Source organism: Neodiprion fabricii, chromosome 4 (genome assembly GCF_021155785.1).
Source record: "Neodiprion fabricii isolate iyNeoFabr1 chromosome 4, iyNeoFabr1.1, whole genome shotgun sequence".
In the NCBI taxonomy this organism is placed as follows: domain Eukaryota; kingdom Metazoa; phylum Arthropoda; class Insecta; order Hymenoptera; family Diprionidae; genus Neodiprion; species Neodiprion fabricii.
In genome coordinates, this window is record NC_060242.1 from 25,236,482 (window position 1) to 25,264,431 (window position 27,950).

The 27,950-nt window shown below is 44.2% G+C and overlaps 1 protein-coding gene across 1 annotated transcript; it reads left to right on the forward strand.

Moving 5' to 3' along the window:
* Positions 1-1,800: 1,800 nt before the first annotated feature.
* Positions 1,801-26,959, forward strand: LOC124181194 (transcription factor Ken). Its single transcript, XM_046567511.1, has 6 exons — positions 1,801-5,060; positions 19,605-19,895; positions 21,166-21,338; positions 21,806-22,042; positions 24,232-24,523; positions 25,275-26,959. The coding sequence occupies exons 2-6, from the start codon at positions 19,608-19,610 to the stop codon at positions 25,731-25,733; spliced, it is 1,449 nt and encodes a 482-aa protein (XP_046423467.1). The 5' UTR covers positions 1,801-5,060; positions 19,605-19,607; the 3' UTR covers positions 25,734-26,959.
* The last annotated feature ends 991 nt before the right edge of the window (positions 26,960-27,950 follow it).

Consider the following 27,950-nt stretch of genomic DNA (forward strand, 5'->3'; position numbering starts at 1 on the left):
CTGGCCACGGAGCAAGTAGTAGGAGAGCTATTTGTAATGTAATAGTAAGAGCAGTGCTAGTGGGGAAAGGGAGAGTGAGTCGCGCGGCTTTGGAGCGCGCGAGGAGCGCGATTCGGAGGGAGCGGGGGAGGTGGAAGGGGCGGTGAGGGGCGGGGGTCGGTGCGAGGTAGGTAACGAGGGGGGGCGGAGGGCATCGGGACTAGAGCGAGGTGGTGGAAGAGGGAGAGCTGGATGGCGGAGGAGGAGGAGGAGGAGGAGGAGGAGGACGAGGAGGAGGTGGGGGGGTGGAGGGAACTTGGCCGTAGACCCGCTAGACAGAACCTACAACGAACCGAGCGCGCTGCAAAGTTTGCCTCTCCTCTCTCATCGCGAACGCGTCGGCGTGTGTCGGAAAAACAAGAAAATAAAACAACAACAACAACAACGAGGAAAACGAAGAAGAAGGAAAAAGAATAGCGAGAAAACAGGGAAGGGAGAAATAATAAAAATCAAGGATTACTGAATATACAAGCAAGAACGTAAGAACGTAAGGAGACGGTAAAGAAAAAAGGCGGTGGTAATTTCTCGCGCGAGGATACATCCCCCTCCCCCCCGCCCCCGCTTCGACCCCTGTTGATCGTTTCTCGCCTTGCCTTGCGTGAGTATCGCCATCGGTACGGGAAGCGGAACTGATCTAACCACCCCCGAGATTCTATTTAACCGATTCGCCGAAGTGCGGAAGGCGTTGGAAAGGGCGGCCGGTGATCCGAAACCCTTGCGCCCCACCCCGAGAAGCATCCGCCCCGCAAGAGAGTCGGGCCGCCACTTGTTTTCCGGTTAAGCGAAGTCCTTGCCGCCACCCCACCGCACACCGTCCGAGGGCCCAACCCTGACCCCTACGGGCAGAAACGAATCCTTGCCTCCCTCCCTCGAGGTGCGCCGAAGTATTCTTCAACCCTTGAGCCGTGAGTGTCGGGACGCACGCAGCACCGACCCTTTTGCATCGTAATTTTCGGGCCAGTTACTTTACCGGGAGTCTGTGGACGTGGAAGAACTGCTCGACGACACCACCTGGCGGTTTTGGTGAAGCGGTGCTGCTGGTCGAGCATACTCGTTTCGTTTCAACGCTCACCGAGGAACGAAGGAGAGGAATAGACGGAGAACGACCCTTGCTTTCGATCGCACTTTGGTCTCTGTCAGGCTGCGACCAACTTCCGGACGGAACTCTTTAACGCCCTCGCCGGTTCCCGGGTCAGCGGCAGTGCGTGACCCCCTACTCAAGCCCCTTAGCGAGGCGCGGGGGATTAATGCTGAGAAAGTGCGGTGGTGTGGCCAGGTTTCGGTTTCAGACTACGAGGCGATCGTGCAGTCGGGATACCGATCTGTCCGGTCTTCGTCACGTACTCGAGACTCCGTTTGGCCGGGGCGAATTTCGGTGGAACTGAATCGGCGGTTCGGTCGCGGTTGCGGGGTGAATGTCGCGTCAGCTCCTCACGTTTTCGAATCTCGCGGTGCACCGGAAGTCCGTAGGTATCCGGAAGGAGGTAACGCAATAAGAGAGAAGAAAGAGGAAAAGAGAGGGAGGAACGCGCCGAGACCGAGAAGAGAAGGAGGAGGAGGAGAAAGAGGAGGAGGCTCGGCTTGAAGCCACCGAAACGAAACGCTCACGAGAGACACGCGGCAGTCGGGGCAACCGTGCGAATGCACGGGCTCACTCACCGACGCACACAGAGGCACACCGACACCGGAGGTACGACAACGGCAGCGGCGGCGGTGGCGGCGGCGGCGGCGGCGGCGGCGGCGGCGGCGGCGGCGGTCCGGTGTTGTGTAAGAGCTGAAAGTAAAAGTTGAAACTCGGCGGAGCAGCGGCAGCGGCACCATCAGCGGCAGCGGCAACAGCAGCAGCAGCAGCAGCAGCGGCGGTGGCGGCGTCGACTGGGCGCGTTGAAATCGTAAGACAACGACGGCGAAACGCCCCCCTTCTCGCCGCGGACCATCATCGCAAGTAGGAGCGGAATCGAGGATTTTATTAGTTTCGGAAAGCGAGAGCGAACCCGACCGAGAAGAATCGCCCCCCTGCAGAGGAGGAGGAGAAGGAGGAGGAGGAGGAGGAGGAGGAGGAAGAAAACACTGACGATGATCGCATCGGACATGTTGCGAAATCACTGATCCAACACACCCACCCCGAAGCAATCGTTCGGTTTTATCCGAAACGGAGAGCGGATGCGAACCGTGTCGACGAGGCTGGTACCCGCAGGATTTCTACCCGCTGCAAGGATTCGTTTCACAAACCGCGCGCGGTTACGCGGAATTGCGGATTTGCGAAAGTCAACTTTTCGCCGTCGTCAAAACACACGGCGGCAACCGCGGTGTGTGTCTGTGTATCTCTTGTGTTCACTTTCAGTGCGTCTCTCTGTGACGGAGCGAGCAGTTTTCACCCCGCGTTTAAGTGTGCGTCTCCCCGTGTCTCTCGCGATCAGTGTGTGCCCGTTGCTCGGAGTGTTTTCCTTGGTGCGCGCAAAGTAAAACACATCGGGGGAAAGTGATTACGGTATTAAATATTGATACGTTGGTGCCTTTTGTGTGAAGAAAGAAATATTTCCCTCCAAAAGAAATTATGAAAAGTGACGACGGTTAAAAGTGTCATCGTAATTTAAAGAAGCGACACAACTCGATTCGCTTCGAAACTACAAATTTATCATCGGGCGCAATCTGAATTCATCTGCAAGGTGGTTGCGTGGCCGTTTAAATATCGTTAATAATCGAACACCGCGTTGTTCTGTTTCACCGTATAGTCAGTCGTCCGCCTAGCTGCTGCACGATCCAACCTCGCTCGCGGGACTTTTACTTTGGCGCGGAGTTTCGTAAAGCGTTACAAAACCAGAGGAGAGAGAAGGAGACGGGCTGATAGACGGAGAAAGATACAGAAACAGAGAGAGAGAGAGAGAGAGAGAGAGCGAGAGAGAAAGAGAGAGAAACAGAAAGACGGAGAGAGAGAGAGAGAGATACGCTGTTACTTTCGGCGCGCGAAACAACCGCGGATCTTTCGGACCTGCGTCGAATCGAATTCAAGAACTCGCGTCTGTCGCACTTTGACGAAGCATCGAGGAGAGAAGGTTTCGCGGAGAACGGAAAAAAGGACCTGCGAACATTGTCGAGGGGGGCAGTGGGGGCGGGGGCGGGGGCCGGGGGGGAGGGGGGGAGGGTCAGTGAAAAAAAAAACACCCACACGCGAACGTACGAAGGAACGCACACGCACACCACCGCGATAAGGAATTTGAATCGTGAAACGTAATACACGCATCTCGCCATCTGAATGCACCGCAAGTGCAGCGGACGATCCTTGAACGATATTTTTAATATTAATAACAAGAAGAGTAAGAGTAAAAAGAAAAGTAACAAGGATCGAAAAGTGAAGATAAAGGAGAAGAAGAAAGGAAGAAAGAAAAGAGTGGCAACATTTATCTGACATTTGAAACGAGGTGTACGTGTATGATATATTTCATACGTGCATGCAGGTGGAGATACTGGATACGTGCTATGTGTGTATGCACATGCGTTCATCGATACGTTGATATGCCTGTGTGATGTAAACGCCTTTCTATAATATTACCTTTTCTTTACCTTGAAGCGGGCAGCGGTGATCATAAGTAACGCTATGGTAACGGTTGGAATTAAAAGTCCGCTAAAAAGGTTAGAGGGATAAAAAACAAGCGCGAGCGAGCGCGCGCGCGCGCGAAAGGATAAGAGAAAGGGATAGAAGCGCGGCAAGTCCTTGGGACACAGGCGAGTAAAAGTGCTAAGCCAGCCGGCTGACCCTGGAGCCGCTGGGAGGCCCGAAGAGGAAGAAGAAAAAGAGGAGGGAAAAAAAAAGAAAAAAAGAAAAAAAGTAACGCGGATAAAAAAAATAAGAAGTAAAGAAAGAAGGAAGGAAGAAACAAGACAGGGGAACAACAAAACAACAACGCAACAAACACGCGCGCAATCGCGCCACGGCCGGCGAAGGAGGAAAAGAAGAGAGAGGAAAAAAGTAGAAGCGTAGGAAGGAAGGCGGGCAAGCCGAGAACGACGTCGTTTCGTACCAAAGTAGAGACGAGACGGCGCGATCTTCTTTTCTATTCGCGCGGGGAATTCGAACGCGGAGTTGAGGGAGATCCCCCATTTCACGCTAAAGCTCCTCGACAACGATACCGCGACGTCGTTGTTCCACGCGAGGATTATCTAAACGGAAAAAGAAACTCGCGTACGCTTGATCCTCGTGAGTGATAAGAAGACGCCGAGACCATCGGTTGGCGGATTGACCTTGAGGCGACAGCCATGCGGCATTAACGAGCCGCATCAGCGAATTAGAGGATGTAAAGTTGCGTCTTCCGCAACCGACGCGAGGAATAAACCGCTTATTCGTGATGAATCCATGGTGAAGTTTTTACAGTTTCGAATAGTGACGAGAGGAATGGTTTACACCTTTCGCTTGTAACGGAAAAGAGAAACGAGTGAAGTAATCGACGAAACTTGAGTACAAAAGCGTGTCTCTTTAAATTCGACCGATAATTTTTACAGTGTAACAAATCGAGTCAATCGATATTCGACGGTTGTGTTGACATAAGTTGTGTTACTGTTTTGTTATTTGTGCTTTTTTTTTTTTTTGTTCTTTCTTTTTGTTTCTTCTCGCCACTTGCTATTGGCCGTGGTCTTCGTTGCCGGTCTGTAAATAAATTATACACAGTGACTATGTGGAGAAGAACGTGAACCTGGTGAAGTGACAGTGGCCAATTTAAACCGATCGTGGATCGAAAGAAAGAGAAATAAAGAGAAATCGAAAAGTTGACGAATACGTAAAATTGAGATAAAAGCAAAGAATAAATAGTAAAGAAATATCTAGTGAAATTCAAATGTTTGTCAGTTAACCGTGCCTAATATTATCTAATCGTATACGTGTTGTTCTTGTATTTGCCAATTTGGATTACACGGAAGAAGATTTGACGATCGGCATTCAGAGATGTATCCGTACTCGTCGAGAGAAACGTAAAACCCGCTCGCGGGTCGCACACTTTGGATTGGATATTGGATACTACTGAAAGGTAGAAGGAAAATTTAAATAAGACACGACGCGCGGTGATTGATCCTCGCACGTTTTTCACTATCACAGAATTCATGTGTTTGCCCAAGGCTCGTATACAAGTTTTGCGACGTACTCAACGCGTCACCGTGTCTATTTCTAGCTAAAACAAGCAAGGTATAAAATCGGAAAGAGAACGACAAACATCTTCCGGGAATTCCAGTGTAATGCAATAACGTCGAGCTTTTGCGTTTGCACATCCGAAGCGCCTGAGTGCAAATCGTTTGCGCTACTGTCACCGAAAACATGCAGTCGGAGTTCGCGTTGATAAGAGAATCATTCCAAGAGGGGGGAGGAAGAGCAGCGGGTTCATTCATATGTAAAGAGTGGCAGTTGACGCCTAAATTTGCCGCCGCGCGGTCGACGCACAAAATTGCGCGCACACATTTCCTCGCGTTCGCGCCAAAACGCGACCGATGATCAGCTGATCAGGCCGCCCCGAGGAGCGGGAAATCCGAATCGAAGGTAATATTGGTCAAAGCCCTTGGAGTAGAAATATTGACGCGGTGGCGCTCGCGCCACGATCCAGCCTCGCGGAGCGTTCGCGATGAGAAAAGAGGAAGTCGATCGGAACCGGAAGTACGGTCCGGCGGAGCCGGGGCCTTGAGGAGGCTCGGCTCCGGAGTCTTCTAATTACTCGGATATAATTTATCAGCGATACACAAGGAGCCGTGCGAAACCACGAATCGCTTCTAGATAGGCAGGCAAGAAAGCGCGAGCGATGCGGAGGTTGTAAAAGCCAGCGGGACCCAGCGCTAGTCGGACCCTTTCCACCCTCCCTTTCACTTTCGTCTATCGGGGCCTATCGTCGTTTGTTCGAACGTGCACGCGGCGCTCAATTCGTGCTCGGCATGGCTGATCGGCGCGAAGCCGGAGCCTGAAAGACTTTCGAACCGACGGAACGGCACGGAACGCGGTGTTCGGTACCTGAAGCAATTTTCGTCAACGTTTATGCACCGGGTTTCCACACCTCGATTTTCGGCGGGCCAGCCTCGCGAGCCGCGTGTCCATGCCCCACATGTCACAATCGAGAAATGGGCCTGCAGAGCGCTGCTGCGGGTTAATAATTCTCTCCGTTTCGTTGCGTGTACAAATATATCGTAAGCGCCGCTTCAAGGCGAACGAAACGCGAGAGAGAATCGGCGCTGTTCCAGCTGCCATTAGAAAAGCAAGCGCACGGAATCCGACCTTGCACCGCGAGGCCGGCCGATCGGAAAGCGTCTCGATCCTCGATCGCTCCGTGAAATTGAAATTCTTCCGTGGTTTCGCCGTAGAGTGTGCGTTCGCCGATCGTCGATCGACGTCGATGTTGCCGCGCAGTCAAGGTCAGTCCGAGAGGATCGATTGCGCTGCGCTGATCACGTGGAACGGCGAGAAGAAGCCGATGACGAGCGGATGAAAGCGGAGGTGAGACCAGCGGAGAGTGCGCCTCCTCCACGTCGTCGTCGTCGTCGTCGTTGACGGTGTTGGAGAAGTGGAAGTGGAGATTGAAACGGAGAGACTGAGGCGGAGGCGGGACTCGTGACATTGAAGAACTCGTGTAATTTAGCCGGCCTTCGGCCGATTCTAACGATCTAGCGCGCTCCTGTTACGTTGCGCTGCGAGAGAGCGAGAGAGCGAGCGAGAGAGCGAGTGAGTGCCCACACAGTGTAAGTCTCGGCCGAAACGACTCGAGCTCTCTCTACTGATGGACTGCTGCACGCATGCGGCTCCCGCCGACGTAATTTCACAGTCGCCAATGGGAGGATGCCGTTACGTAAACCGGCCGTCCGACTCGAACCGATTCCCGAGTTCTGTTGTGAAACCCGGGGCCTGAACGGAATAAAATAAAAACCGGACCATGCCCCAAGAGGAATGAATTTCTTGCGATAATCCGATTCGTCAAACCTCGAACGCCGCCGCATCCTTGGAAAGGGAACGTCGGTCTCTGGACAAACCTCAGATTCTTTCTTTCACATGCTGCATAGCTACGAGGAGCAAAGCTCTTCGGTAGGGGAGGAGAGAGAAAAAAAAAAAAAAAAAACAAGAAACAGTGAATTTCGTATAGATTCATCCGGCTTGATTCGGTCCGAAGTTGGCGCATAATGGCTTTCACGCGCATTTAGTAATAGCCTTCTCTCGCAAAGAGCACTGGAGCGGCAGCTTGCCGGTTGCCGGTTACGCTGCTCCGCGCCACCCACATTATGGCATTTGTTACACAACGCTGCTTGTAAATACCTGTGTAGTCTTGTGCATACACAATGGTACGGCGGGTTTTCTTTTTGCTAGTTTTCTGACGATTTTTCTTCTATTTTTTTACTATTTTTTCTTTTTTTTGTAGTTATTTCTTTCTTTCCTTCTTTGTTCCTCATAATTGTTTTTGTACCTCAGTCTCGTTATTCACGCGCACATTCTATCTTCGCACACATCGTCTCCACGGTATTTATATCGGTATAATCTCAACGAGGAAAAAAGTTTTCGCAGTATATCTAACGCGAGTCTTGGCGTTAGATTCTGCGTAGAATTTCGCTCGCTCGTAAATATCCGACAAACTTACGCACACGAGCGCGCGTTCACCTATTTTCTCGAAATCGGCTAATATTAAATCAGTGATTTAGTCGAAGGTCGTTTCGCCGGCGCGTAAAGCTGCGTGTGACTCGAAAATGTTTATCACTCCGATACGACTGGTCTAATTTACGCTTGGAGTAAAAAAGAGTTGTAACGCGTTTACACAAGCCTGCACGCCTCTCTGTTGTACACATGTCCCAAAACGTATATACGTACGTGCGATGTGTACGCACTGATACACCCGTCGCGTTATAGAGCTCACGGTCAATGAGATAGGCGAACTAAATTGTGAAAGATAGATACGAGAAAGACCTGTCTCGAAATCTAATTCCTCTAAGCTCTGAACGAAGGCTCAAGGGTCGCAACTGCCTCAAGACTGCCGTCGTAACTCATCCAACTACGTGTCTTGGACGGTTTAAAATTATACCTATTTTTTGGATTTTTTTTTCAAGAAAATGAAAACACTTGGAGTAATTTGAATTCTTTCATTAAAGGTAACAACAAATATACTGCCGTATGGCGCATATGAATAGCGAACGACTCCGAACTCGAGGGCTTTGGTGGTGACGCATTTCCTGATACCACTCTCCAACTTCTAACAGATAGAAAAAATTTGTTCAATCAGAAACACCTCTTCGGTTCCGAGCTCGTAGCCCGAATGTTAAAGATATGTTCAAATATATACGGTCATTACCGAATAATTTGATTTTTCGATTAAAAAAATTATTAAAAAATTTTGTATAAAAAAATGTTGAGACCGAAATTAAAAAATCTAGCCACGAGCTCGAATCGATAAACAAGCTTTAAAGAATGCGTCAAAATTTCAAGTCGATCGGATAAAAATTGACCGAGGAATCTGCGCCACCTGATTGAAAACGTGGTCGTTCGCTACTTATAAGCACCATGCCGCCATTTGTTATTAATCTCAATGAAAAAATTCCAAAATCTTTTCAAAGCTATGAATAATTAATCCTTTAAACTCAAATTGTTCTAAATCTTTTCATTTCTTTTTCTTTAAAAAAAATTCCTAAAAATAGATATGATTTTAGACCGTCCATGCTATGAACCCCCTTTGACTGCTCGAATTATACAAATTTATACCACTGCGTTTATAGACCTTCGGTTATATCTCGCAATCGGTAACGGCTGAACCGTACTTATCTTGATCTAAGAATTCGAAAAGAAATGAGTTGGAAAGACGCTAGACGGTTCGGGCCTGATTTTTCACAATCAAAGAAAACGTTTTCCTAGTCTCGCGTCACGAAAATCATAAATCGTTTAGGACTCTGACTTTCGGGATAAAAATTTCACAGTTACTCCGTATGCTCATAATTTTGACAGACTGACGAGTGAGAATTCTGAGTGACCATAGAATAGTATGCCGGGGCACGCAGGAGCTAGAACCGATATCTTTTTTTATCGAATCGTTAGCTTTTTGTCATCCGTAAGAAACGTGACAAGCATTTGAAACGGTGCTCTTTCCGAAAAGTACGTTAATTTCTCGTGGAATGATTCGATCCAGCATGAAGTTCGAAGAGGAATTTTGCTGCCTCATCATAAATTTAAAATGGTACGGTACATCAATCTGTTTCGCATTTGTTAGTAAATCCAGCGGTTCCGTGTTGTCGATAAAACAATTTTATGCAGCAGTTTTATAGCGCGGGGAATCGAAACGCTTGTTGTGTCTGAACGCGACCCGGAAGATCAACACGAGAGTGTTGCACCTTCTCTTTTTATTCTCGCAAAGCCGAAAATAACTCGACACTTAAGTGCCAGTAAAGTGAGGGGTGCTTAAAGGCCGTGACATTCGTCCGTTGGGTCGTACGGAACCGTGGATGTAATGGAAGACGTGCTATTAACGGTGGCCACAGCTGGCCCCTAGGACACGCAGTGGCCCCACTCCCATTGACAGCGATGATAAGAGCAGCCCAAACAACCGACCTTGACAATCATCACACGCGACGTATGACTTATTTGTCACAATGACGGTCGTACGTCACTAAATCAGCCGGTTACGCTCACCCCGTGCGTTACACGCCATGATAAACACGTGATAGACGAGCGAGCGCATCCATGCCGGATACAAGCTGCAGGTATTCCCGCGAGGCTTTTAGGTAATCGCAAAATATTCCATCGCCTCGTTTCCCACTGCGGATATTGACCATCGACGATATTTCTGCTTCGAAACATAGAAGAATGTTCGGTCGTGGATTTGATTATTCTACCTGCACAAACGCGGTGAATCTCGCGTTCCGAATTCCAGAGAAATGAGTGGATCGATCGACAGGTGATTGGGTCAAAAACCTACCACGTTTCTTCATCTCCCAAAACCTTTCCTCGGCATCGTTGTAAATCGCGAAACGTCAAAATTCAAGATGATCGGGATGAACTTGAAATATTGAAATATCGACCATCTCCCGCTCGAGGATGCGAGCGACCTTTGAAAAGCATGGACATTGCCCGGTCCATGAGAAGAGCTTCGCAGTTTGACGGTGTTCCCTGGTGACTGATCGCAGGGGGACCACGGGAAGAGAATAAGGGTACGGGATACAGAAAGAAGCGTCTGAATGTCGCCGTTTCGCATTGACGGCGGAACAAGGGACCATTGGGACACCCTGTACTCGTTCGTATCACAGAGCATGTCCCACCCACAACGTGAGATCACTGGCGTTACGCAACCGGGCAGCACAGAGTGTCTGTAATACTTGAACAGAGGGAGCGAATAGCGGGTTGAGGTGGGCAAGGGGGTCTGAAGGGGGGTCAAGGGGGGGGAGCGTCGAGCGCATAGGACACATCGTAGAGGAGAGACCGGCACGTTTATGTTCATGGTAATAATTGAGCGAGGCCGGGCGGCGGGCGTCTCTCTGTGCGTAGAACACACGGTTGTGTGCGGATTGCGCTTCTTCTCTCTTGCGCTCTCCGGGGACTTGTGTTCGCCGACGTACGTGCGCGCTTACGTGTGTCACGAAGCCGCGTCGCACTCGGTTATTCGCGGGTATGGATGTGCCCTTCAGATTCACAACGATGGAGTGTCTATTTATTAGTCGGCCGATTGTTCTTACATAATGACTGGATCATGTAACGACTACTCGGTGTTGCGTGCACATTTATTTGTCTGCTCGACTGTCAATATACTCTTGTACCGCGTCTCACGGATGTTGGGGACCGCCGTGTGCGCCACCTTATGCCCACCTCTGTATAAGTGCCCGTTCCTCGGCTTACACCTATAACTCGATACAGTTCCCGCTTGTGGGGTGGGGTGGGTGGTGGTCTATCCCACTGCGAATACTACACTCGCCTCTGCCCGCCTGCCTGCTCATTGCACGTATCGCACGCCGCGCACTTCGTCTACTGTCCTATCCCACCCTGCCTACCTCCACATAACTCGCTCTGTAAGTGCAGTTTGAAAAGGCTGTTACTTTTGGCCTTGAACGAAATGTATACGCCGTCACTATTACACTGCCGTACCGGGGACTCGCCTCGACGATGTACGGATACCCATCCATCTCCCGTGTTTGTGTCGTTTGCGCGCGTGTGTTGCCGCGCAATGTGCCATTTAGCGTTCACGTTTAAACTACTTCACCCAAGCTTCCTTCTGTCCACGAGTGTATCTATCTATCCATCCATCCATCCATCCATCCATCCATCCATCCATCCATCCATCCATCCATCCATCCATCCATCCATCCATCCATCCATCCATGCATCCATCCACCCATCCATCCATCCATCCATCCATCCATCCATCCATCCATCCATCCATCCATCCATCCATCTGCCAATCTTCCGATCCGATGTCGGTGTATAGTCCTGACTCTGGTGAGTCGGTACGTGCATGTCACATGTTCCCACCTACGCCGTTTACTCGGTGCGACGTATTTCCATCTGCGAAAAATATGTGCAGCCACGACGGAATTCCTGATCCGCGATACAATGAGTCTTGATGGGCAAGAATAGAATCATCGCTAGTTTTCGACGAGGAGGTGCGGTTTGTCACTCTGTCCCATTAGGCTGAAGGTAGCAGCCAGATCCGACAGTCGGAATTGTTGTTTTCGTTAAGGTAAAGCGGTCGAGTCGAGTGGACAAAATTTTGTCAAACCTTACTGAATTATCACATTCCTAACACGCTTAGTGCATTCGGGTTCAACTTTGGAACAGCTTGCGATGTCAGTATGTTGATAAATTTCCATTAACCGTATCTATTGCTGATGATACTTTGAAAGTTGACACGATCGAAAATGCATTTCAAGGCTTTGCAATATCCCAATGAAATTACTTTTTTCCGAGCATCAACATTCACTCGTAATTTTTAGTTGAATCATTGCAAATGATAGTGTCGCGATCTTTCAACCAGTCGTTAAACTTCATTTCACTTTTCTGAATCTTGTTTAAACTTCTAAACGATAATCAGTAGATTTAACTGGATGGCAAATGCTTATGCTGACGAAGTTTGACAGAGATCTGCTTACAACCGTCAGAATTGTACTTCGTAGACGAATTTCTTTCGGATTGATCTATTCGTTTCTCTGGTATTTCTGACGCAAATTAGTTTCCGTGTACGCTGTAGCACACCTGTAACGTTCATGCCTGAGAATGTTAACAAACGGTCAAAAGAGACTAACGAAACGTGCTTTAAAGTTGAAACACAGAATTTTCCTAGTTGATACGGAGGGGTTTTTCGCAACAAAAAATCTGAAGAATGGACGCACAAGATTTCATCTGCAAAATGAAGTTTAAGATCGGTAGAATGAAATCTCGATATTCTTAGTCAGAGATGGACTTGGAAGAACATTAAAATTGAACCAGCCGCCTTTAAGTAGTCAGAACGATGGAAACCGCTAAATATTGGAAAGTGATGGAGCAGCACGCGTGGGTAACGCGTAAACTCTATTTCCATAAACTCGACTCCATGTTCTGACAATGATAAAGAAATGAAGAAATGGCAACAACGCCAACGTGCCAAAGGAGTAGAAAAAAGATACGAGGTCTTACTCACGAGTATTTCTTATCAGCGCCTAGATCTCATTTCTATTATTCGTGACTCTCATGGAAATTTCCTCCCTGAATTCTTTCTCATTGCGTCTATGCACAGGGACACGTACGAGTTGTAATTGTTGGTTTGAAAAATGATTGAAACGCAGCCACGAACAGAAGGGAGCAAATTTAATCGGCAGCTGCTGGCCCGTACGATCGGCGTTCACCGTACCGGAAGCCGTGAGATGCGGATGCTGAGATCAATTGTTTGCTCCTTCTTCCGGCCAGCGAACACCGCGATCACAAAGCCGGCGGTGAGAACAGCTCGCGCGACTTGTGCGTGTCACGACCAAAAATCGAACCCATTTCGGGTTTCGGTAATGAAGGAATGCTTTCGAACGCGGAGTGTCCGACACCTCGACGAAGTTGGGGCTAAAAATTTTGAAGAAACTGTTCCGGAAGCGCAAATTACTCGGGAAAATATCGCGGTAGAAGAGAAGAAAAAAAAAAAAAAAAGTGAAAACGTGTAAATTGGGATTTCGGTGTGAAGAAGCCCTGCGAGCGAGATCAGAGCGGCGTTCAAGGCGGCCATATAAAACAGGGTCTATTCACGTTGGCGAAACCCTAATTGGGACCGGGAGAGAGGAAAACAAAATAAATAAAAATAAAAAAAAAAAAAAATATGTAGGAAACGAAGAAGAGGAAGAAAAAAAACAGAACGGAACGAAAAAAAAAAAATAATATGTATATGGAGCGGAAATCACGGACCCTATTACACCCGGTTCTCTATTGCTCGATTCTTTTCTCTTTTCTACGTGATATTTCTGTAAGCGTATACTTGGAACGGTCCTTAGAACAACGCCCCACGACCTGGTCCCTATATGAATGTTCCCGTATCAAAGAAATATTTTATCCACCTCGTATAAGTATGTGTATAATTTCTACCTCGTAATATGAATTGATAATCGTGTTTGTGATTCTATCCAAGTACAAAGTTCACTTTCGATTTTAAATTTCAATTTTATTACTTATATATAAATATATATATACTCGGAAATTTAAAATCGAAAGTGAACTTTGTACTTGAATAGAATTACAAACACGATTATCAATTTATTTTACGAGGTAGAAATTATATGTATATATATATATATATATACATATATGTATATGTATATATATGTATCCATAATAGACGTCTACTTTTACCGATCGTTATCGGTTCTTATTAACTCGATACTGGAATACGATATTAACTTAACGATCATCAGATCAATTTCACCAGACGAGATGGCAATCTGGACTTCAAGGTTTCGAGGTGTGTTTTTTTTCGAACAATATCTACAGATAAGTTCGGATCGGAAGTGTGTAATGCTTGGTCAGAATTTCGCCCGTATAAATTTATTTCTATCTTCAACGGACGTAATCTTGAAACTGCTCTACACGCACACCTGTTTCAAAGGTGATAAAAAAGAAAAAAAAAAATGTTCTAAATCGAGTTAGAATAAGCGATAGCGATTGTATACATTACTCCTTTTTAAATACGTTTCCGATGAGACCAAATTCTCAACCAATGCTTAACGAATATAAAACTTGAACTCGAATTTATTTATTTTTTCCACATCTACTCCATCTTTACTCGCGATATAATTTTTTCTAATTCTCTTCGCTCTGGTTTTCTATTACGGAACGCAAGCAACAGCACAGCTGGTACAACAGCATTTTCATCGAACTATAAAAACAAGTCGGAATTATACTTTCATGAAATTTACTGTCTCGATGACGGTTTAACGAGGTGTCATATGCGTAGGTGAATAAACTCGACTCCTGCACGGCGGGAAAAAAGAACAACTAAATTAGGACGTATAACCTGAGCTGTCAGAATTTCAGCTGATTCGAGTGTGTACAATGTAAAAAGCTATGGTTGAAAGTTCCGAACGGTATATGATAGCTAATTCTTGCAGTAATCGCGTTGGCCAGTTTCATTGATTGCGCTAGAATGTAATCTGATTATGTTTCATTGAAATTTCTATCGCATATAGTTGGCTGACTAAAATGTACATGGATGTACACGTACACCTACATATATGCACATGTGTATCTATACACGTATATGCGACGTTGATTGAATCGTAGCGTGACGTTGCCGAGGAGGCTTGATGACCGGAATAATAAACAGTCAAATTATTTCGCAAGACTTTCGTTGAGTCGGTGCGACATACGTAGGCGCACGTGTTGATAATACATTCGTATATATCATAGATAGTTTCGGAAATTTACACGAATGGCATTTGATCATTGGGATTTATTTCCAAGAAATACCGTAAAATATCATGAAAATCTGAAAAAACCATATTCATGTCACTCGCCTCGATGTAACATAAGAAAAGTCACATTTCATATGCCAGAACGGTGTGAAAAATTTCTGCTTGGTTCATTGAAACAATTGAAATGGGCAAAATACGGTTCCATTCATTTTGTAATCGTGAATTGTCCAAGAAAGCATATTTTTTTGAAGAAATAGATTACCGATGACGAAGGAAAGTTCAAGCTTCCCAAAAATCAATGTTGGCTTTATAAACACATTAAACACATAACTTTGGTCTGATTTACACCGTCCTAGCTTCTCAAGTACTTAAAAAAAAAAACAAAAAAAAAAAACACTTCGACCTCTCGCACGACGGAATTTTCACTGGAAATCTTATCACTAAAGAGATGTCAATTTTGGTGCAAAGCTTGCGTTTAGTCAATAGAATAGTTTATATGACGAAAAAAATTTCTTTCCTTCAAACGATGAAAGCTCCTTATCTAACAAGTTAAGAGACTGCGAATTCAGGCCCCACCGACAACTATCAATCTGACATACTACTTTAACTGATTAGTTCAAGTTAAAAGTTATTATCTGTTCATTTACGTCCGACTATCTGCAATCGGTACCGATATGTAAGCTGGAAAGAAGTTTTCGAGCACCGATAGCCTTGATATTTTCATCGGTGTAAGAAATCTTATTTTCCTCATTTCTCAAAGTCATCGGATACCGATCGCCTCCGTAAAAGAGAGTCCGTACCAAGTTGTACACCAGCGAAGATATTGAGATAGTGATTCATTGATTACGTTAGAGTAAGGCTTATAATAAAGTCGCGATAGTTGATCAGTTCGACCGCGTATCGTTTGAAATAATTCACTTATCAATGGAATCGCGATATCGCGCGACTCACCAGCATATCATCGTACACGGTGACAAATGCCTTGGTTTCTGGCTAATAACGCACCTGCACCTTGGTTTAAAATAATATTATTTCACCGTGTATAATATCGCTGCTCGGTGCTCGGGCGTTAAATGGTGTGCGATATTGAAGAGATTAACCCGATCACGAGTCAACGTGTGGTTACGTACACCGGGGTTGAGTAACAGACAAATGTAAACAAAGTTATTGCAAGAGCCGCGTAGTTTAATATACGATAAAAGACGTTCCTCGACTTTACCTGAAAGAAACACTGAAATTTCACAAGCTCGTATACATGCGGTATAAACGCATTAATTCATTATCATCCGTGGCAGAAGTATATCATCGTCTCGACGAGCTTCGAACGCGTTTAGGTACGTAGCTAGATCAAATAATACACTTGCTATGTCACGTATGTTCGACCATGTGCGGTCTTTGAGGCACAGTTTGACGTGCTTCGGTAAATGTTCCATTTTTCTTTTTTTTATACTCCAATAAGCAATTACTCATCCCCGATACTCCGAATTCAACTCAGTATTTGAAGCAGCCTTGAACAAAAGTATTTAAAACACGTGTAATTTATTATCGGTATTTTCACGAACAATGGCTGTCTGCAAAAGTATGACATGTATCTACATCGATCGCTGATACAACTTCGAACCTACAAGTTCTGAGTATTTTTTCAATCACCCTTCGAGAAAGTTTGTCCAATTTCTAAATTTTCCACAACTTTTCTTTCAGAGATTTGAAAACTACGCTTCGTACTTGGAAATTTTACTCAGTCGTTCTAATCGAAGGACAACGTTACTTTTTTCGAACACCCGTAATGCTTGGAATATATTTTTCTTGAGGAGAACAAAATTATTTGATATTCGGAAACGAGTGAATCAAGGACTCGGTTGGATTGTGATTAGTTTTTAAAATCCTACATTACCTAGAATGGTGAAAGAAATCAGACTCTTGAATCTAGCTCACGCGTTATAAGCTCGTTTTCTTTTAATTACGACCACCGATTGATTATAGATATATAGTTATCCGTAAACGAATTTAAATTAAGTTTTTATAGTAATCAATAGGTCGACGAAAGATTCCAAGTTCATCATTCGTCAATAATTTTAGGTTGTTAGGCTCTGTAAGTCATTAGAAGAGAAGCATGTTTCTTGAAACCTTTTCTAACAATAGTTTAATCCAATTCCATTAAAACCGTATAACCTCTGTAAGAATAAGTTTGTCCAAAGGAAATGTCAAAAAAAAATATGTATAACTGGAGCAATGTTGAACTCGACAGCTTAGGCTGACCGATTTCGTTGAAAAATGGTGCTTTGACTGGTTATTTTTATCCAGCTGCCGTCAACTGTCTGTCTTCAATAAATAGCAATAAATAATCGTTGTCTCCGTTGTCTCCGTCCGGTATGTCTAACTTTTTAAAAAGTAATCTTCGACTTGTGAGCGAATCTTTACCCATAATTTCCCTCGCTCGTCAAGGTTGAACCGCGGTGTTCCCTCGAAGCTACATGCATCGCTCATCGAGGAACAATGAAAGCTATCATCGAAAGAATCGTAGAAAGATCGTATCGCATACTTTGCCGTAAGAGGAGAGGAATTGTACGTTAATCTCTCCGCAAGGCTGTTCTCTTGCATACACGGCACATCAAAGTCCGTGATGATTGTTTGCAAATACCGTACACAACAACGTGATGCGGAAGCGGCATCACGGCCATCGTCACATTCGGCGTTAGAGTCTAAGACGCGCGTGGAGGAGCGATGGGTTTCGGAATAATGGCATAACTTGGGTGAAAATTTGATATTTATGACACGAAACGAAACTTTTCGTTACGGAGTAGTAACGTACGTATACCTACGCGTGAGTTGCGTGACTCGAATGACTTCCGACAACCGGTTAGGACTTCGAAAGGTATATATTATTTATTCGTATATCGATGATGGATGCCGAATTATGTTGAATAACTGAAAACGAAACCGCGCTGGGCCCTGTAATGTAAAGTCTCACACCAGCTAGCCACAACGTATGACGTACGTAGAGGCGTAATAAGAGGGAAAGAATTCAATACCGGTATAAATCACAGATGATAAAAAACGCGGATTACACAAGCAGCCGAACCGGTTACAGCGCAAATAGAACCCACCTGTAAAGTAAAAGGCATTCTCTACCGATACGAGGGACTCGCACAGCGCCGCGGCGACTCGGCTTGAGGCCCCGAGTCGCGGCGTCGTCATCGTCGCCAAGGCCCAAATAGAATAAGGAAAACGCAAATGGAATAATCGCATAACGTCCGATCGGCAGCTGACCCTGAACTTCGTAATGGCGATTCATTCCCGCTCCTCGGCCGTGCAATTACAATTTTTTTTTCCTTCGCAATATTATTCAGTCTCGTGCAGTGTATAAATTTTACCCGACAATGCAACACACGCCTCACATACGATGCATTGCAGCTGTAGACCGAGTTGGACAATTATGTCCCGCTTACGTGACACGGCACTAATTGTTCCCTATAAACACCGAGTGAAGAAAATTTATGGTTACGCCTATGTTGGATTCTTGAAAGCGTTTAATTTTCACCTTCTAAACTGAAAATAGCTTTCGGTATAGAAGTTGAAAATAAATTCTCTAACTGTTACCAGAAAACATAGCCACTGCGAATCGTTTTCTAGTAGTGGAAAATTCAGTACCAACAATTGTGCTAATATTTAACCGAGGCGACAAACTGTATACATATGCTACACCTAATTTTCTTACATAGGTAAAAATGTTGGAAATGGAATGTGTTTTTCATTTGACGAAATTTTATCTGATCTGATAAAAACGTTAACAGATTAACAATTTTTCTCCTTAAGAGGAATGACATTTATTTTAATTAACGAAACATTCCTGTCGTCAACTATTATTAAATACGGATATACTAAGAGGAAACGCTGAAATTTATTCTACCACGCATGCTCGAGCTTTGTCGTAATTTCACGCAGGCTTAACAATTTATGGAAGCTAAGCAGGTGCTAATAATTTTTTTCAAGTTCGGCAGATCTGGAACAGTTGATATGGTGATTTCGGAAGGATCGGCAAGCTTTTATTACTGATTGATTCATGACTGTCGCGAATCGTCGTAATGACATAATTTCAATTCGCCACTTGACGCTGTAGAGTTTGACATCTCATAACCTGTTTTGAATAAGTTGGCTCCCCTGCCTAGCAGACGGGAATATTACCGCGGTACAATTTCGCCGACCAATAAAGTTCAATTATTTTGCGCAATACAGTCGGCCATTCATTCCGCCAAGTTTCACCGTTTCCTCTCAGTATTTGCTAGAACCGACAATTATTTTTGTACCTTCGCGAAGTCGAGATATCGTGGACAGCGCAAAACGTTCGACGTTATTTTGACAATGATGAATAAAAAAAAAATGTACAATCAAAGTTTGATCTATATACTTACAAACCAAAAAAAAAAACAACCCAATCGGGTTGAATAATTGGCTCCAAAGGTATAAATTCTCAAAATGCACCCCATTAATAAAAATCGTCTGAGAAACGAAGACGAATACGAACAATACAACATACACGAGACATTGATTATACCAACATTTACGATTAGTGTAATAAATACTCGCAGGATGTGGATTTTAGAGAATAATTCGGTACCATCGTTAAACCGAGTCCTCTGGGTTAACGACCGTCTTCGCGTTATCGAAGGAGTTATTTGCCTTCTAACAATCGGCTTCGTTTCCTTTTACCTCTACAGACGATGTATACGGACGGTCTGCTGACCCTCCACTACGGGAAACACCCCGCAACCTTGGCCGCGGAGGTCGGGGCCTGGTACAGCGGGGACCAGCACGTGGACGTCGCCCTGGCCTGCGACGACGGCTCGGTGATTCGAGCCCACCGCGTCGTCCTCGCCGCGGCCAGTCCGCTCCTGGCGGACCTCCTCCGGGACCCAGCCCTGGACCACGTCGTCCACCTCTCCGGGGTCAGGAAACCCCAGCTTCATTACCTCCTGGAGTTTCTGTACAACGGAGAAGCCTTGATACCGGTGAGCTGCGAGTCGAATTCCTTGCAACTGTTGTGCAATCCATGTGGAGTTCGAATCAACTTTCGAAAAAACGTTCAATATTAACTCGAGGGGCCATCCGCTTGGTGACCAAATCATTGGTATTCGTTTAAAGTCATGTCTAGGTTGTCATCTCAGTTTGATTGATTTCGGTATACCAAGTGATCAATTCCTCGATCGTTCTCAAGGCTTATAACCCCGGTTTTAAATCTCATTTCTGAACATTCTAGGATTGGATAGAATCAGAGGAAATTACCTAGAAAGATAAAAAGTCAACGAAATCACACGATGAGATAGATATCGATGGAGGGCTAACGAATCCAAACCAATTATCGTTTATCGTAAGAATTACAATGATTTCCATAATTTTCAACCCTTGTCACGCGTTTCCTTTGACGCTATCGCTTGATTTCAAGCGATATGCTACGACTTTTAATTATTTCACTAACCTCGATTGATTCCTTCTTAATTCAAAGAATACGTCGGTCATACGAGTTACTCTGACTTACAATTTGATTGCCTCTCCTAATAAACCGGCAGATCAGTGAAATATTTAATCGTAGAATATAAGAGGCACCGTTTGTGTTTCATTTCCATTGCTTCTGGTACTCCACAAATCTATTCGATTATTGAATTAATCACAACAAAATTTCCTATACCCTGAATGATGATCGGAACTCTTCAGCATTCAGCTGCTCAAAAGTCAAATTTTAACAGTGATCAAAGCCGTCCGGAAACTTTTTGTAATATCTGTGACAAAGCCTACATTTAAGTGTTACGGATATGGCCACAAACGAACCAATTCTGGTCAATCAAGCATCTACCCTAATCAAACCACGTCCTTGTAATCTCAAAATATAGGTAACAGGATTTAATTTATTCTTCAGGGATTTATTGTTACAGAACAGTATTAACGGTACCTTGAGTGCTCGATCAAGCTTGCGTTTGCAATATTTCGTATTCCATATAAGCAACGGCAAAAAAACGTTGTTGAATTTACCGTATAAGGAAAAGTTTTTTCTCTTTAACTACTAAAATAAACGTAGTTTCATTAGGAGTAAGACAACTTATTGTTCTGGTCAATTTTCAAACGCCGTTCCGTCAAACCTTAAGAAACAATTCTTTCGCCATATTCGGTGTCAATAAATCCTTTTTGCTGCATACAGGGCAGCAGTTTAACGCAACTCGAACTTTTTTGTTTATTCGTTTATTCGTACGTTAAAAATTATCTTCTTTCCGTACCGCCACTCAGTCTTCCGAGCTGATACCACTGCGGGAACTGTTCGAGCTGCTCCAGATAAAATCGGAGCTCTCCGAGTCGAACCATCCGCAGACTTCGAGCAAGTCTGACCAGGACAGAATACCTACGCCCCAGCCCTCGGAAAGTCAGGAGAGCTCGAGTTACGAGTCACAGTACGACGGCAGGTTAGTTACCGGCTGTTGTCGAGTTGCTTTGTTTTTTAGTCGGTAAGGTAGCTCTCTGCTTATTCCGCTCTTCTACTTCTTGACGAAGGGGAAGAACCAAAGATAAATTCAACCAACATCTTCGCAATTTTTAAAAATAATTTTAATCAAACGGCTTTCAATTTCCCCATTTGCTGTTCTGGACTGTCGGTTCGTTTCTTTTTAATAGTTTTCTAATTGCGCTCCCAAAATTTCTGTCAATTTGACGAATTTCGATATACGGGAAATTGAAAAAAAAAATCCGAACATTCACTATGCCCGATAAATCTTACGTCCAAATAAATGCTATACGTTTTATTTCGTACCTAATTGTACGCCAATCAAAAGTGTCATAATTCCAGAAGCACAATATTATGTAGAGATCATTTTTATTCAACATATCATGTCTCTCCCTTTTGATCAACTTGGCGTTTGCGAATGTTCGACAGTAGGCAGTCTAATAACCCGGCCGACTGCTGTTCGGTTCTCATAAAAACCGAGGGATGCGAAGATGAAACGGAAGTCGACGTCGAGGGCGTCGAAGGAGAGACCCACCACCATCTAAGCGACACCAGAGAAGGGAGTGTCGAACCTCCCCGGAGGAGGGACAGCTCCGATCCTGTTAACCTGTGTTTAAATTCCGGCGCCTCTACGACCAGCGAAGGTTCACACGATGTCGTTCACAGGTAAGTCGGCTTACAATTAGAGGTACGCTTGTATGATCTGTTCTTGTTGAAGAGCAGCAGGATCGGCGCATTTCGTTTTCACGATATAGGTGCGCTCAACAAATTACTGTTTGTAATTTCTGTCGGTTTTTTAACGGATTGTCGATTAGAACAAATTGAAAGGATTTTTTCCTCTTCGTGTAGATGAAATAAAAAAGTATTATAAGAGATTTCCGAAAGCCCGCAGAGTTCTGGATTGCGTCCCTAATTTTTATATTGTGAAAAATGAAGTGTTGAAGAGTGATTACAGGTTTGCAACGAGCGAAAAGCTTCTTTTGCCAAGAGCGATAACGTAACGAAACGTTGAGATAAAAAGAATTGCTTCAAAATTTTAAAAACGTGACTCAGTGGTTCAGTTTCGGAAGTCTGGGTATATCTGTTTTTATTACTGTTTGCTGATATTGAGAGAATCCTTGTAGAGATTTTCCGAAAAAATGGTTCATTACGTTACGAGGCTGCTAAAGTCTGACCTTACTGAGTATTGTCAGAACATATGCATCATCTGCGTGAAAATGCCCCAGATTGCGACATTCCACTTACGGTGCCAAACGTGAATGTCGGCGAATTTGTTCGTTTCGTACGATAATAATGCCAGAAAATGCATTTCCACAATAACTGCGGTAATTCTTCTTGCGTAAAATGAAAATTTCCATGGATTGTTGGATTCGGCATTGAACGTAAAATTGCGCTAGCTGCGACTTTTACGGGTAAACGATGCATAGGCTCTGATAACAGCCTAAACAAGTGACATTCAACGCGATTCGCAAAGAGTGACTACAACATCCTTTGACGAACTTTAACTCCATATGTTTATTTTTGTCCTTGGTTGAGGAGAATTTCCAAATCTGTTTCGTTTCTCACAACGCTGTCAAACTTGGTTTACACAAATTACTCGTGAAGGTGTGATGCAGTATTTTAACGTATCGGCGATAACCGGTAGCATCAACACACACACACCCACACACTCACGCACGTTATTCTCCTAATTGCAACGTGCTTCGGGCCATTAAATTGGACATGCAGATTCATGCATTCGGGTCGTGGATGCGTTACGGTATCTAAGCACGGGGAATCGTTAGCGGGCGTTAATCACCGCCCGACAAACGCCGCAAAACGAGAAGCCTTGAAGAGGTTGATGATCGTATTAATTTTCACCTCCTGGCTAAACGGTGAAGTATAAGTAGGCGGCACTAAACTTGGACTTGAAATAGTCACGTTGTTTCAGCAGAAGACTGTGAAACAAGTTAATAAATTACGAAATTGCGACTCGCGTTTGATCCAGACCGCGACAAACCACTCGAAGTTCGCTTATCAACAGTCTGTGGTTGAGGAGAGACATTTTTTCAACCATACCGCAAAATCAGTATCAAATAATTCAAAAACACCTGCCTAATTTTTTCAGATTTTTATCTTAATTCTAACTCGTGCCTACAACAGGGTGAATTTCTCCGTTTAAAATACACGTGTTTCGGACACGTTCTCGGATCAATATATATTTTATTATATAAGTAAGAATGTTCAAAGAAATCTGTAACTGCAAGGATTTAGTGGTCGTTAGTGCTAATCATCGTATCTTGTAATCTCGACGAATTGCACACCCTCAAAATCTAATATTTTTACACTTAGAAGTGCAGTTTGTCAAGATTGCACGTTATGACGATGTGAATTTTTCTCAGATAGTACCATTAATCACCACTAAAACCTCGCGGTTGCAGATTTTTTTTAACATTATTACTTTTATAATAAAATATATACTTGGAACGTGTCCGAATCACATGTATTTCAAACGGGGAAATTCACCCCGTTGTCGGCACAGGTTAGAGTTGAGATAAAAAACTGAAAAAATTAGGTAGTTGTGTTTGAAATATTTGAAATTAATTTGAGCGGTGTGCTCGAGAAATTTCCTTAAAACTCTAAATATCGGACACCCTAGTGCAGGTCTATGTTCTTGGAATAGTCTCTATACTATACCTAACAAACGTCAACAAATTGACTTTTTTTATTGACCTGCATATCTAAGTAAAATACTTCAATTTCTATACTACAATGTCGTGTTGTTGGGGTAAATAATATCAGCTAATAACACTTCATTGGAAATATTCGAGAACGTTGAATCTTTCGTATTCCTGAGATGTTTCTTACATTTCCAGGCCAGAAAAGCCCCTGCTGGAAAGACGGGAGTCGTTGGAGGAAACCGAGGAGCGTAGAAGGCAGCTTCAGGCTCGTTTGGCGCTCGGCCTGGAGCCGGGCAAACGGAAACCCGAAGAGCTGCCACTTCCCCCGGCGGAAGCGTACGTGGTAACTCCTCACAGAAAGAGAAGGCCAGGGTTTCACAACGCCCCTGCCCAGAACCCGGCCTTTGTTCCCTTCAATCCTGGATTCGAGACGCCCCGGAGGCTGCAGGCGCCTCATCCCCACAGTATATCAGCCCCGCCTTACCTAGTAAGTCATTATCTCCCTTATCCCTCTGCACAAGAATCTACTTACGGATCCTTCATGCTGATAGCTACTTTTCCTTGACCTGCATTCTGGTATACGATACGTGCAATGGCGTCCTTATTGCATACAAAATCACTTTATTATCTGCAAATTGGAACGCCTTCCGATGAGACAGTCTTTCCAAACACGCGTGTATGCTGAAAGATCTGCAGTTTTTTCGGAACTCCGAACAAACTGCAATATCAGAGATTTCAAATGATTCCACGAGTGGAGTACACCTCCCGCGGTCGATTCTGACCATTCCAAGGCCACCGGTATCGTTTTTGCTGCCATCTATGTTGACCGAAGACTGTCATAGCGTTTTCAACCGGCTGCACTGAGTGCGATCTCTCCAGTTTTCATCGAATAGCAAAAGTGAAATTCTGGGGACAACGCAACGCGGTGAAACCAGTTGAAATTTCCAGCCGATAAAGAAAGATATCGGGTCGCTAACACGGCTTCTTACGGAGCCTGGCCCACTTGTCGCCATAAATTGCCCAGGGGTAACTAGGTATGTGCAAATTCTTCGGTCAACGCATCTGTTCAACCTGAACAGCAGACGATACTGTCGGCCTTGAATCCATCCAAATCCATCTCGAAGTGTGTACACCATGTTTAAAAAGTCGTCAATCCCTCGACACGTGCTGCATGAAAACTATTCGAAGTTGACTCGCAACCATTTTCCCCGTCTAATAACCCTTCTTTCTTTGAACAGGACAGACCGGTGACGCCGCCAGGAGCGTCGCACAGGCCGCCAAGCGCGGATCCGGTACCAGCAGGGGGCCTGGAAACGCAGTGGGGGGCGTGGACGCTGCCCCCGAGTCGGGCCCCGCCGCCCCCGCCGCCGGACGACCCCCCAAAATCGACCCCCGTCCGCGAGTATCGCTGTTCGTACTGCGGGAAGCAGTTCGGCATGTCGTGGAACCTGAAAACGCACCTGCGGGTTCACACGGGGGAAAAACCGTTCGCCTGCCGCTTGTGCGTCGCGATGTTCAAGCAGAAGGCCCACCTCCTCAAGCACCTCTGCTCCGTTCACAGAGGCGTTATCGCCGCCCCCGACAACACGTTTTCCTGCTGCTTCTGCAATTCGAGCTTCGAGAGCTTGCAGGAGCTCATCAGGCACTTGTCGGGGCCCCACAACGACTTACTACTAAGTAAAAACCTCGCCGACTAATGACAATTCTAAGGCTGTTCCTTTCTGGGGACACCTAATTTATTTACAACTCTTCGTACCGTGATCAATGAATCCGTTTCTCATCTGCGGCAGCGTCGTAATGTGTTTTGCGCTGTCTGCGATGTGCGTTACCTTAGTTGCTTCTCATTCCTTTACGTTTTCTCTTTCTTTAAAGCGGTATGTGTCACGAAGAGACGATTGAAAAGGTGAGTGAATTTTGGGAATTTATACCTCGACTCACGAGTATTTTTTATGCTAGAAATAATTAATGAAAGCAGTGTTATCGACAACAACGTCAACGATCTTGCTTGGCGACATGTTTCTCTGAGTTCACTGTGTCTCAAAAACGGTTAAATGGATTCACTTCAAATTCATCAAAAATCACTCAGGCACGGTGCACAGTTTTTTTTTTCGCAACAAAATGGCGACTACATGAACTTGAAATTCTAATCTTCGTAAAAAATGTATTACTTTGTTTTAAGACTCAATTAATTTAAACAATATGATAATTACGAATAAGCGAAATCGTGGCAAAGAGAATGAACTATATAAGAATACATCCTGGTTACCAAAAAACATGTCACCGCATGAAAGAGTTGACATTATTATCAATAATAATGCTTTCTTTTAATTGATGCTACTTTAAAAGAAAAAAAAAAATACATAAATAAAGCTCGATCGACATACTTGCGAATATAACAAACCCGAATCGAATTAAATAATTGGATGTCGAGATATGAATTCCCAAAATACACCCACTTTTTCAGCCATCTACTCGTGTTCCATAACCCCTTGAGACCCAACCATAACCGTTTATTTTTGCAATACATACACACAATACTAGTAATTTCAGCCAACTCAATTCGCAGTTATTATAATTTATTTCAAGGTTAAATTATATTTTAGCAGCCCTAGCGGACATTTTGTCTGCTGTAAAATACCATTTGATGTAACAATTAGCGTCGGTAACCAGTGCAAAACCAAAATAAAATTACGAATGCCTCTAACAGCGACCATTTGATATTGCATCGAGGCTTGATTTTGTCTCATGAATATCGGTAAAAACAATATTTTCCTCGATAATCCGAACCTAAAATTGTGGAACGTTACTTCACGCCAAATATTCGATAAATATCTCTTCCTTTTCACGAATTTAGCCCCTGAAAATCACCTCCACTTGTGTAGATGTATCGAAAAAGACGCAGGTACGGCTTACTCTGGACCTTGTTTCAAAACTCTAGAACAAAGTTTTTCTTATTTTTCTTCGGACAGTGAATTTTATTTACTGCGGTATTTTACCAACGTTGATTTAATTTGATATTTACTGCGTTCCCTCAAGAGTACTTATTTGATTACGGAAATTAACCGAAAGTAGCTTGTGTCCTGTTCTAAAACGAGCCGTTCTTTTGTTTGCTAGCGTTGGTGAAAAAAAATATTTTAATGTCAAGATGAAATTTTTGTTGAATCAAGTTGCAGTGAAAGGAAAATTAACATTTCACCTACATGCAAATGGTGCTTGTTCCAAGCAATAATTATCTTCCGTCTCAGTAATAGATTTACTCTTTTTTTTCCACCATGTTTATCTTCTACCTCGTTTTTTTTTATTTAATTTCTCAAATTCTGTTCCTCTTTCACCTCATTTTCTCCTTTTCTGAGAGCATCTAACGCCGGGTGACACTTATTAAAGTTTTTTTTTCCGTTACGTTTAATAGCAATTATATAATTAGTATATTCTTGAAATTTTTTATTTATTGTTGTATTACGTGAAATTTTAGTATCCCTCAACTGTCTTACCGCTCTACGTTTAAAATCATTTTTCACCCACATGATCGTCGAATCGTTTATCTCGCAATCTGTCTTATGTACGGTAAATGCTTGGTAATGAAATCTGCGGTAATTGTCAAACTCTGTTCGGAAAAGAAAAGTAACATTTATTTACAAAAATTTGTCTAGCGATTGGAAGCCATTTTATGTACAAACGAAAAATACAAACTATAATCTCTTCCGAGTCACGGTAGTAACGACGCGTGATTGACAATAATTGAAAATTAAGAATAGTGTGTATGAAAAAAAGTATTCCACCGCTGCTATTTGGTGCATTCCACGCCACCTCGATCAGAGTCTTACCCTCAACCTCTTGGATTTGGTCCACGATTTTTTCAAATTTTTGCAACATATCCTAATCATAATTTTAAAAAATCAACTTGTTTTTATACG